The following is a 12916-nucleotide window of genomic DNA, read 5'->3' as shown; positions in this document are numbered from 1 at the left end:
TAATCGTTAGTAATGGAAATTCGGTAAATTTGTTAACTTATATGGAACAGTTCATCAAAAATTTGTTTATGTTAGACTTGAAGACAACCATATTGTAGTCAGCTGGAAAGCAGGAAAACGGAAGACAATTCCATAGGCATGCAGTTCTAAGAAAGAAGTTTTGTTCATGGAATCTACGTTTAGGTTTAGGCACAGATAAGGAGTGGGGGGAATTATTGATAGTGTTTTCTGCTAGACGGGTGTTTCTTTTAAAAGTTTGGTGAGGGGGGGGACCATAGATTGGAGCTCAGTCGAGCACTTGCCATGACAATAACGATAAAGCAGAGACAAACTCGCAACATCTCTTCTGTGAGAAAAAGGAGCTGCAGAGAAGAGAAAAGGACATCCCCTACGAGGCTACGAAGTCTGTCTTCTTGGATAAAAATTCCCATGCTGTGAGCCACTTGAGATTTTTTTTTTTTTTTTTTTTTTACATTTTCACGCCAAACAAGGCACTTGCCACTTTGATGTAGGGGCTACTATCAGGGACATAAGCTACAGGGGTACTATGTAGGGAGTTGGGCAGCAAGATGTCGGTTCACGTTACACTTGAACTTCTGAATGTCAGTACAGTTGGGGAAGCAGGGACCCGGAAGGTAATTCCAAAGTCTAGCAGTTCTGGGGAAGAAACTACTGGAGTAGAAGGCTCTCTTACATCTAGGGATCTCTACTGTGAAGGGGTGGGATTTAGCTGCTTGTCGGGTTTTTCGGGGGTATTTACGTCGAGGGGGTACAAGTGCTTGCAGTTTGTCAGAGCATTCACCATTAAAGTACTTTTAGAACAGGCAGAGGGATGCAACATTTCATCGATGGGACAGAGGCTGAAGCTTAGATGACAGTTCACGACCTATCAGATTGGCCACTCTCTTTTGAACCTTGTCTAAGAGTGAGAGACTAGTAGCAGATGCACCAGCCCAAATATGACAACAATACTCCATACATGGGCAAATGGTGGCCTTATAGAGGTACAGGATACTTTCGGGCGTTAGTAGCTTTCTAGCACGGTAGAGAGAACCTACCTTCTTCGCAGCGGTTCTGGCAATACTCTCAATGTAATTGTTCCAACTCATGTTTCCTGTGAACGTTAGGCCAAGGAGTTTAAAAGATGTACTTTCAGATAAAGAGTCATTGGCCATTGCTATTGGTGGTCAAGAAGGTTTCTTGTAATTATTGAAGGAAATAAGTTTAGTCTTGGCAGCCTTGAATGTGACCATCCATTTTTGTCTCTATTCCACTACAGATCGGAGGTCATCCTCTAGTGTTTTTGCCATTTCTTTAGATATGTGTTCATTTGTTTTCCTGTCATGTCTGTTATAGAGCATGGAGTCATCAGTATATACACCCATCTCACAGACAATTTTGTCAGGGAGGTCATTTATGAATATTAGGAATAATAGACATCCAAGGATAGACCCTTACAAAAGTTATCATTCTTATAAGTTTTTATGTTTAGTGATAAAATGGCTCATGATTTTCAAGTAGATTGGATGTATGGTTTACCACATGGCACCAATTTATATATAGTTTAATAAGATTAGTTTTTAATCGACTGATGTATTATTTATTTATGGTTTTTTTTTTTAGCATTCAATTATGGTTCATTTATTTCTCATTATTTTAAAATTTTGCTATTCGAATAAAAATATATAGTTTAGTAGTATCAGGCAGAGAGGGTCAGTCAAGTTTCTGTAGGTCTGAGAGACAGATAGGCCTTTGGATCTTAAGCTGATAAAATATTTGTGTTCAGTTGAAAGAGTTTTTTTTTTAATTTGCAAGTTTTCAGTGGAAAATCTGAGTGTCATTGTAACCTCAAAGTGAAACATTGTGGCTTGTTTTAAACTTGAGTTTTGATTATATTTAGAAAGAAAATCTTTTTGTTACAAGAGTAACAGAGACCACATGATTGACACTACGGATAGTGTTGAAATCAAGTACCAAATTTAGAAAATGACAACAAATGGACGATGATAGCCTATAGACCATTGTCGTCCATTGAGTGAATGTATACAAATGCAGGTTCACAGCCATACCAATTGTGGTATAACTACAGAATATAAATTTTTACTTTAAATGAGTGAAACTTTGAGATCTGTAAATCTGTTAGAAAACAAAGAAAAATAAACAGCGATTATCAAGAAGAAAGAGAAAGAAATGTAAAACAACGTGAAAAGGAACGAGTGAAAAAGATTAGAATAGACATTAAGCATGCGTGCGTGTTCCTGTCGTTTGGATATCATTTTCGTTGTAGTTGAAGCTGAGGTAATAAAGCTTTCACTGATCTCATTTCATTTCTTCATTTCTTCTTGATTTGACAAATCAAAGTTTTAGCAATATCAGTAGAAGAATTACCTTATGATAGAATTTTGGAATTATACGATATGTGCCAGTGTTGTAACAATTATCCTCTCCTTTCCACAGATGGTAATATGTAGAAAACAGCCGAGCTTCTTCTGCCTCCTTTTCACTATCAGATACAACTGGCTGATCTGAAGATTAAAAAGAAAAACATTCACAAACAAGATTTACGATGAAACTATTATACCATTTGTTTAATATTAGTATGTTTACAGATCACCCTCTTCAATATTGGCTTAGTAAAAGCCGATAAAAAGTTATGAAAACTGAATATCATAAAATGAAAACCCGGTCACTGAAATAGAAAACGAAAAGAAAATATTTGATTTATTTACATTGTTGCATTATGCTTTATCTAACTTTTTTTATTTTAATTTTGCTTTTTCTTCTTCCATTACAAGTTGATTTTTTTCTTTTTAGATAATTGTTATTTTATCAACTTGCATGAAAAGAGCTATGTAAAAGATGCTTAAAACCGTTTCAATTATGCAAATACCATCAGTAGTTCAAAAGTTATGAGGATTTTAAGTGCCAAAATTTAGGCTTTTCCATGGACATTTTTCTTTAGAAAAAGTGGGCTAAATTCAGTAATTTTGCCACCATTTATTTTTCAAGCTATTCTCATAAAACTTGGCGCTCTTATGTAAAATTGTGTGCTCTTTCTGATTATGCAGTCAAATTTGATGTATTTCTTTACCATAAACCATGAATTATAAATTAAGATGTACAAATTGCAATTTGTTTTTAAACTGGCACATGGTATCATACAGTGGGTGTCTATTCATGAACAAAACTAAGTATTATAGTGGTATTTAAATATAGCTTTGAGAACAGGCATTTTCCTGCCTCCTCACCAAAGAACTTAATCTTGGTTGTAGCCATTGAATGCGTAAAGAGCATTCATGGCTGGTTTTTACTATTCCCCTCAAAGAAAAAAAATTGAGTAGATATGAATTAATCTCAGAAATAATTTGAAGAAAATTTTTCATATAGATTTTGGATTTCTGTAAAAGATAGAAATTCCCATAGTCGACCAGAACTTATGCATTTTGGAACCAGTCCAATTTCCAATTTTGTAAATCCTATTTGGCCCAAAACATACCCCTATTTTCTGAGATGCAACCATAAATCGTACTCTACATGAATCCTCGATGTAACTTTCACAGTACCAGGATACCAGGAATCCTGATGAGCAACTATATATTCACCAGTTGATGGTAATTTTTGTCATTTCTATTCTGTTGTTTTACTGAAAAATTCAATTATGTAAACAAAGAAATAAAACAGTATTTTTTACCTTGTTTCCACCTTAACATTTAAAATGATTACTTTTATTGGTTTTAGGGTATGCTGAAAACGAATATCGCATTTAAATTTTCTGCAAATAAGTAGTTTTCCGGATATTAAGCAATGTCATTTCTTATGTTATCACTGGTGGCCATCTTGGTGTGCAAAGCAACCCTGAGAAACTATGTGCAAATGCACGCTCCAAGATGGCCACCAGCAATAACATAAGAAATGACATTACTTAATATCCGGAAAGTTACTTATTTGCAGAAAATTTAAATGCAATATTTGTTTTCAGCATACCCGAAAATCTTAAAAGGTAGTCATTTTAAAGAAAAATGTTAAAGTGAAACAAGGTAAAAATTTACAACATACATCACAATGTAATTCTTTATCGAACCGCCTAATTATTATTGTTGTTATTATTTAGATATCCTCAGTTAAAAAAAAACGGTTTTGTTATACAGACTTGAACAAATGGTCTTGACAATGAGTTAAAAATAAAAAAATTATGCAAAATACTATTAGAAACCCAACCAATAAATGTCACGAGGACATTTATTGGTTGGGTTTCTAACAGTATTTATATATATATATTTTGTCAAGATTTCAAAGACATGAGATACCACGTGGGTATTTTTCTTGTGCTTGTGTAACGCTCGACACTAATTTTCGAAATAAACAAACATTTTACATTAAATAAATACACTAAAAACTTATCCAACTAGGTAGAAACTTGCCTTTGGTAATATTCATTTGGGTGCTTATGTACTTATGCTACCGTGCTTCAAATAGTATTTTCAAGTTAAATTCAAGTTTCACAATATCTTTTTTATTTAATTGTTGGGTGAAAGTACAAAATAGTTAACAAAACACCCTTCCCTCCCATGTTAAGAATTGGTTTCTAAATAATGACATTATTTCAGCATGGTAGCATAAGTGCACAAGTACCTTTTATTTGTTATATATTTGTTTTTGTTTTTTGACCACTAAAAACAATTCTACCTTAAGTACAAGTAAGGAGTTATAAATAATAAATGATAACAGAATAAATATAAATTTATAATATAATATATAAATATATAATATAATATATATAATATATATATATAAATATAACAGATAATATAAATAGCATGATAACAGATAAATATAAATATATAATATAATATAATATATATATATATATATATAATATAATATATTTATGTATATATATAACAGATAATATAAATAGCATGATAACAGAAACGCATATATTTAGTACATTCTGTTGGTTTTTAACGCTTTTAGTACATTGTACTAAAAGCGTTAAAAACAACAAAATAATTTTGGCTCGGTATTGTTCGTAAATAAAATTTGAAAAACTTGAAAATAATTTTTTTTAAATTGACAAACTCAGAATAAAAAAAGACTAATCTAGTAAAACGAAAGCAGAAAAACAGTTCTCCATTTTTAAGAGAATACTTTAGTCATCTCAGCGCTGGTCAGCGCATAGCGAGCCGTTTTCCCATTAAGCAGATTTGAATTTCTATAAAAGATAACATTTTAAAGAAATTTCCGCACAATTTGTCAGCAGTGGCTTGATGTGATTAAGGGAAACACTGAGTCTGTGAAACCTGCCTGCACTGCATCTGTGAGCTCAGTCAGGTTGAACCAGATCAAAATTGTTCACCAAAAAAGTGGTCATCCTGATGTGAAACGGACACTACTTTGCGAAACAAATTAACGCTGGGGTTTTCAAAGCCACCATGAGAACCGTCATCAAAGAACACAAAGAGTGTCAGTCAATCAATCCGTCACCAATACACTGGTCAAAGGAGGCTTTAAACGTTAAACAAATCATGACATAAAATAGCGATGAATATCACTCATTACGATGGGGCTCATTTTTAGACATTGATTGACTGTGGCTTGGTTTGCCATTGGGCAACACCTTGCTCGGCAAGCTATGAAAAGTATAATTAATCAGCTAAAGGCTCTTTTGTATGAACGAGGTCCGACGTTTTATTAATTTTAATGGATAATGACACTGCCTTTCGGAGCAGCTTGTTTAATTCATGGATGAATTGAGAATCAGGTTACAATTTTTCCGGTGATGGCGCCATTGAGTGATGTCATAAAAGTGTAAAAAGGATTGCAGCCAGAAAATGGTGTACCATGCTGGACACAGTATACGTTATGCCGAAGGTGCTACAGCACCTGCCAATATGGTCTATCAGTACTGCATACGGCTTAAAGAAATTGACGAAACAGCAGCACCGATAGACAATCAACAGCAGACGGTCTTCAAAATGGGTGATTGAGTGTGGATAAAGGCTCCACAACGACGATGTACCACAAAGTATGGAGTAGGACATGTGACTGGGAATATACCAGTTGACAGAATGCCATGCTATGTGAAAGACCTTGGGCCCACCAAAGGTCTGCTCTGATACGCCTTCAGGGAGTGGAAGTGAGAGATTTGTGACCATCAATGAGACAATGGGTGAGTGGACACCCAATGTGAATGAACCTGATAATAGCTCATTCGATAACATTCTGGATGAAGACACAGTGAGTGTGGGTACTATTCCTTATGAAGACACAATGATTGTGCCACCGTGAAGAAGCATATGGCGCAAAAGACCCCCCCCCAGTGTTTTATGTGTGATCATAGGATCAGGGGGGAGTGTAGTAGTAATTCTTCTAATGATGCCCTCACCTCTAAAAGACAGAAGGCCTGCTCTGTCTGCTGTCGGGGGCTGGAAGAAGAAAAAGCAGTAGACGTGGTTGGTTTTAATGGGAAAAAGGCAAGACTAACCACAAGAATTCCTGAGACTTCAAAGGGATAAAAGACCAAGCTCAGATGGATTGGGGGGGGGGGCTTTTGCTCAAAACAGAAAATCAGTGATAGAAGAGAAAAGTTCCTTTCAAAAGAGAGTTCCGGGGTGTGAGGCTGAAGGACTCAGCAGTTTTCATATTCTAAAGTATAGAAAAAAACTAATTTGAAATAAAAATTGTTTAAATGTTTTTTTCTTGCATTTATTTTACATAAGTAAAAATACAAGTTGTTTTAATTGTCAGCAAATGCGATTCAGCAAAAGATTTCACCGAATTTATTAGTGCCACTTGCTCTCTCCACATTCATAAAGAGACAAAACAGATTAACCAAAGTCCCGTTGATTTGTTCTATTTTGACTCGATCTTGGTTTTTAATCGCAAGGTTAAGACTCCTTTTTGGTCAACGAATGGCAACTGGCAGCCACATTGATTTTTTTTATTCATTGAATGTTTACACATTTTTATCGTGCATTTCTTGAGTTTTGATGAGTAAAATAAATTAACTTTTTACACACAATGACTCCTCATGTAATAAAAAACATTTTTAATGTCTTATTTTTCTCATATGATCTGTAAACCCTATTTAGTGATATTACTTCATTTCGCATTTTCCCAAGTCTTGTCCACTTTTGCTGGACATATTATCTATATTTCAAAATAGGACATACAATTGTCAATATTGTCCCTTTAAAACATTTGTTGAAAAACAAATAAATAAAAATAATATATTTCTTTCATATAATTAAACATGTGGTAAGTCTTATTTTGTGTTAAAGTTTTGTTTTCAGTATTTTGAATTTATCATCTGGCAGTATTCATGGCAACTTTTCCGGTTGATACCGTAAACTGTCAGAAGATGCTGACATGATTATGGTTCAGGATCAGTACATTTTGCTGGAGGAGGGAGGGCATCAAAAGTCATACGTATCTGCCTATTAATCCCTTCTTCAGAAATAAGGAAAATGTCTCAGATTAAAAATAATTCTTAATGTGGGAAAGGGCTTTTAACCATTTTGTACTTTCATAAACCCGTCTTTAAGGCCAGTCTCACATTCGTATTGAAAAACATTTTTTTTGTAGATTTCAGTGTGCTTAAAAAGAATATGATAACCGATTCTGTCGCAAATTTACCATTTCCGTGGTATTAACTCCTGAACTCTGAGACTACTTTCCGCCATTTCACTGCCTTCGTTTACGCTGCACATAGCGTTTTCTTACATGATGCGTTAGTACACGCACGAGCATAGTGACTTGTCACATCGCGGAGGAATCTTTAGCAAACATTACAAATAACAAGAAAGTTTGTTTTTTTAAAAATGTGGGTTAGGGTTAGGTTACTTTGTGTTACATAATTTTTAATGCTTTTTAATTGAAAAAATTCAGTTTTCACAAGCAGTTTAAAAAAACATTTTATGGTTTTCGTTTTTTTTGTGGGGGGTATTCAATTATAGAACTTGTATAACTTAACAGGTGCTCCTGCAGTTTGATAAACCGTCTTTCCATAAGTAACGCGTCAATATTTATCAAGCAGAGTACCGTTTAACATTTCACAAAAATTCTGTTTACATTGCAGGGGTAGAGGGGATGGTGTGTTTGGGATGGGAACAGTTATCATATTCTTTTTAAGCATACCGAAATCCACAAAAATTTCAATTTTGTTTTTTTTAATCTGAAACTGGAGTCTGTAATTGATGACATTAACAGGAAAATTTTTTTAAAAAAAAGTGAAAATTGTGGAATTTAGAGGGGGGGGGAACTCTCAACGTCTGCCAATTCTTTTTACCGGTAAATTTTTTTTCCTTTTTAGAGTATTTTGTGCTGTCACTCACACACACTCACTCACACACACACACACGCTCGCGTGCAAATAAACGAACGTTTATTCATTTCAATTTCCCCGCGCATTTTGCACAAAAATAAGTTCTTCCAGCAAACGGCATAATTTCAAATATGCCCACCCGCTTTCCTCACAACAACAAAAGTAAACTGAACATATTTCTGGTGGGCGTAGTTGAAGACAGTATCACGTGACACAAGCGACCAATGAGAAAATTTAGAAGATTGTCTTTTTAATGCTTTTTTTTTAACCAAAAACCAAAATATCAGCAGTAGCAATCTTGTTTTGTAGCCGGTCCAAAAAGTATTTAAATGCAACAAACATTCCCTCCTTTTTCCCTTCTTTCTTCTCGCTTCCGACATGACATGAGAACATGTCTCACGTTTTCATCTCATCGTCGCTTTCAAAGCTGTCGAAACCATAATTATACGCGCTACGCGGGCACTCAAAAATCACACACATGCACACACTCACACATTTTCTATAAGAATTAATAACAACGGACTACTTTCCTCATGGAACTTTTGAATAAGTCAAACTTCGCCAGTTAAAACACAAACCTTGAAATAAAGTCATTATTTTCACACAAGACTTTCACCTCATAATCTTATTAATTCAACGAAGGACTTTCATCTAATATGACTTTTAATCTTAATAATCCCACAAATGATTTTTCACCTACTTTGAACATTCTAATCATAATGATTTCTCAAGAACATTTACCGATTGGACCTTTGCTTGTTCATCTTGTTATTTTTGTTGAAAAATAAATGCGGTGCCTTTTAAACGAGGAGGAGGAGGTAGCATTTTCTTTTATTCCCTTTTATTATTATTTTGTTTGTGGCAGAGAGATTTAATTTCACTTACACTTCTTTCCCCTACAATTTATATGTATGGTTAGAATCTTATTTGGTGGCTTTAATGACACCAAATTTAGTTTAATTGAATAATCGATATGATAATAATTATTATTTTAATCGTGTTATTATTTATTAATAACAATGAATAAGTAAACATTTTAGAGGGCAGCAAGGAGACGTAGTTTCACAAAACACCTCCTCGAAAAAGAGCAAGTCTGTTAAAATATATATCTAAATGTTTCTCTCTCTCAGGAAAAAAAAAAATCAGCCTCCTCATGTTAAGAATGGGTTTCTAAATAACATTATTTTAGTACGGTCCGTATTAGTACTAAAAATTATATTAAAAACAGTTTACGTATCAGTCCGAATTGTTCGCTGAAATTAATAAAAATTAGAAAACATTTTTAAAATGTCGAGCAATAAATATGACAACAAAAACAGGAAACATTTCGAATAAAAAAAAAAAAGCATGAATTAACTTACCTAGTTTCTTATTTAATTCTAGACATCTTTTAAATTTATTTCGTAAATCCATTTCCCCAACAACATTGTCGGGCGACTGTTGACCAGTAAGGGTCATGATTTAAAACATAATATCAACAAGGCGAGAGGAAATCTCTAAAGTTCTACTGCTGGTTCGGACAGGAATGCCCGTCGACGAAGGATCGACCGTGGCAACAAGACGAACGCATTTCATGACATAAAGGAAACAAAAACAAAGTGACAACACTAACAACAACAAGAGGGAGTTGCCATCTTCGAATTTGATTTCCTATCAAGTTAATTTTCATTGGTTGAGAATGAGAAGAATTAAAAAAATAAAATAACATACAAAAAAAAAAAAATGAAAAGGATGTAAGTGGCGCCGCCCTCTTGGTCTCAACTAAAAAAGGGGAGACCACTCTATGTTACTTAAACAAAGAACATTTCTCCATTTCAATCATGTTTTCAAGTCAAAGGGGTCGTAATTCCTTACAGTTACTTCCAAGTTGATTAACAAAAGAAAATGTTCACGATTATTTAAGATCTCGTTAGTTATATCGAGATCATTTATATTTTTTGCAAGTATTCAAAGCGTACCAACAAAAACTTTGGCATTCAGTCGCAACAACGTGACAACAACACTAACTTTTTTTTTTTTTTTTTCCGATTGCACAATTATTTTCTAATACAGTTTGTGAGGGACACTGTAAGAACATCGACGCGATATTTCTTTTAATATATGCCACGAAAAAGAAATATTTGAAGAAAGTAACATTTTTTTTTTGTTGTTGATAACTGTAAGCATCTCTGGGACCTACTAAATTCAAAAGAGTATAAACTAAACGAAACAAGGAAACATAATTTGACAATTTATTGTGCGTAAAAAAAAAAAAAAAAAAATCAATGTTTTGAAGAAAAAATTAAATACTTAAAAATATTTTGCAGAATTAAAAATTTTGTCATTGTGACACCATTATTCATATTAAAATGAAAAGAAAAGACGAAAGCGAAACCATGAAGGAAGATGAGTCAATAGCGAGTATTTGTCCCAAAACAAGAAACAATCACTCCGCAAATGAGTCTGAAATTAGCAAAAAAATCGAAGAAAATATGGAATTTGGTGGCATTTTGGGAACCGCCTTTAATATTGTTGCTTTACCAGCGCTCGTTCTTTTCTTGAATCTCATGTGCAACGGTCAGTCGTGTAAATTTGGTCAGTTTCCTATCTTCTACAATGGCTGGTCTTATTTCTTTGACTGGGATGCTGTCTTTATATTTTTTTCTTGGGTGTCTTTCCAAGCATTTTTAGCCCTTTTACCAGTTGGTAAAATCCGCTATGGACTCCCACTAAAAGATGGAACCCGTCTTAAATACCGATGTAACGGGTTCATCAGCCTGTGCCTTTCCCTAGCGGCTTTCATGTGTGCCATTCACAACGATCTACCGATAGACATTGTGTACAACAAGTTATTTCAGATCATGGTAACAGCATTGGTTTTCAGTTATCTGATGAGTCTGTTCCTCTACATCAAAGCACTTAGCATGCCCTCTTCGAAATTGGCGCCCGGTGGCAACACTGGCTATGCAATCTATGATTTTTTTATGGGTCACGAGCTCAACCCTAAAATGGGAAATTTGGATCTAAAGTTCTTTTGTGAGATGCGACCTGGTCTTATTGGTTGGGTGATGATAAACTTGTGCATGGTGGTAAAATCTTTCAAAGACAACGTTGGCCCTTCACCAGCCCACTTACTTGTCACCATATTCCAGGGACTTTACGTTTTCGACGCCCTCTGGTTTGAAGATGCCATCCTCACCACAATGGATATAACCCATGATGGGTTTGGCTTCATGTTATGCTTTGGAGATCTCGTTTGGGTTCCATTTCTCTACACTCTCCAAGGGAAATACCTAATGAATTATATCCATGACACCCCATTGTTGATACTTATCGGCATTTCAATTGTGAACTGCATCGGTTATTTGATCTTCAGGCTTTCCAATTCGCAGAAGAACCAGTTTCGACAGGATCCCAAGCATCCATCCGTTGCACACCTGGAAAGTATTCCAACAGCAGGTAAAAAACGCCTGCTAGTATCTGGGTGGTGGGGAATGTGCCGGAAACCCAACTATTTGGGAGATATCATAATGTCCATTTGTTGGTCGTTGACCTGTGGCTTTGGTAGCATCATTCCATATTTCTATCCAATTTATTTTATCATCCTCCTTGTGCACCGTGAAAAAAGAGACTCCATGCAATGCCAGAAAAAATATGGACTCAGTTGGCAAAAGTACTGCGAGAAAGTGAAGTATCGAATATTTCCATACATTTACTAATTTTCAAACAAACGCGATTTTATTACTAACACACCGCCATGAAAGTAACGCCTTACTTTTATTTTATTTTTTTAAATGGTCCAATTTTGAGCGTGCAATTAAGTTACTACTAATTTTTAACATTTATTTACCACTGAGATGTAAGGGACTACTGTGAATTAAGAGCTATATTTATAGGAGACATCCTAAGTAGTGCAGTAAGATGTTTGTTCAGATTATATTCAAATTTCTGTATGTTGGTACGGTCAAGAAGCAGTGAGGGAATTCTAAAGGCTATCCATTTGAGGAAAAAAGTAGTAGAAGGGTTTTACAAAAATGTATGACCAAAATTATGCCTGGTCAATGTACGATTGACTGCTCCTGCTTTTTATCATGCAATGTGTAAAGTTGCTTGAATCAGCAGGAGCCGAATTGGACATTTAGTCATGCCGGATTTTTTGTCGTACATAAGGCGCTTTATTAAAATGGTATGACTAAATTATGTACGATTATTTGCTCCTACTGCTGATTTGCTATTCAAGTAACTTCGATACGGACAAACTATTGGGTTTGTCAGCGCAAAATATCGTAAAAATCTATTATGTTATCATTAAAGTAAACAATAAAATGAATTTACTCATAAGTTTCAGTCAAGAGGGTTTTTTTTGTTTTTTTTGTTTTTTTTTTTTTTGACAAATATATTTTATGATTCATATAAAAAGTATTTACAAAAAATAAATTATTTTTTAAAATATTCTCTCTTAAAGCAGATAGTAAATAGATACATAAGTATTTATTTACATAACGAACTCCTTAAAAACTGAAACAATTTTTTTTTTCCAATTCTCTCCACCACTTTTTTTGCTTTTTTCGTTAAAAATCTTTGTAAAAAATAAACTAGTCATGTCTTGATTTT

The 12916-nt window shown here is 34.3% G+C and overlaps 2 protein-coding genes across 3 annotated transcripts in view; one reads left to right on the top strand and one right to left on the bottom strand.

Moving 5' to 3' along the window:
* The window catches only part of LOC145256404 (serine/threonine-protein phosphatase 2A regulatory subunit B'' subunit gamma-like), a 78915-nt gene extending 68859 nt beyond the window's left edge, over positions 1-10056 (bottom strand). Inside the window, exons 1-2 of one of the 2 annotated variants that reach the window (XM_080115267.1) lie at positions 9685-10056; positions 2389-2525 (exon numbers count right to left, since the gene is read on the bottom strand). In XM_080115267.1, the coding sequence (XP_079971393.1) occupies positions 2389-2525; positions 9685-9781 (234 nt within the window). In that variant the 5' untranslated portion in view covers positions 9782-10056. The remainder of the gene's footprint in view (positions 1-2388; positions 2526-9684) is intronic. The other variant, XM_080115266.1, reaches the window with a different exon arrangement.
* A 58-nt stretch (positions 10057-10114) lies between these two features.
* On the top strand, positions 10115-12649 carry LOC145256405 (delta(14)-sterol reductase TM7SF2-like). Its single transcript, XM_080115268.1, has one exon. The coding sequence runs from the start codon at positions 10672-10674 to the stop codon at positions 12019-12021; it is 1350 nt and encodes a 449-aa protein (XP_079971394.1). The 5' UTR covers positions 10115-10671; the 3' UTR covers positions 12022-12649.
* The last annotated feature ends 267 nt before the right edge of the window (positions 12650-12916 follow it).

This window comes from Euprymna scolopes, chromosome 32 (assembly GCF_053919585.1).
Source record: "Euprymna scolopes isolate OS-2025 chromosome 32, ASM5391958v1, whole genome shotgun sequence".
Classification (NCBI taxonomy): Eukaryota; Metazoa; Mollusca; class Cephalopoda; order Sepiida; family Sepiolidae; genus Euprymna; species Euprymna scolopes.
Note: the sequence above shows the minus strand (reverse complement) of the source record. Positions and strands in the feature narration are given on the sequence as shown.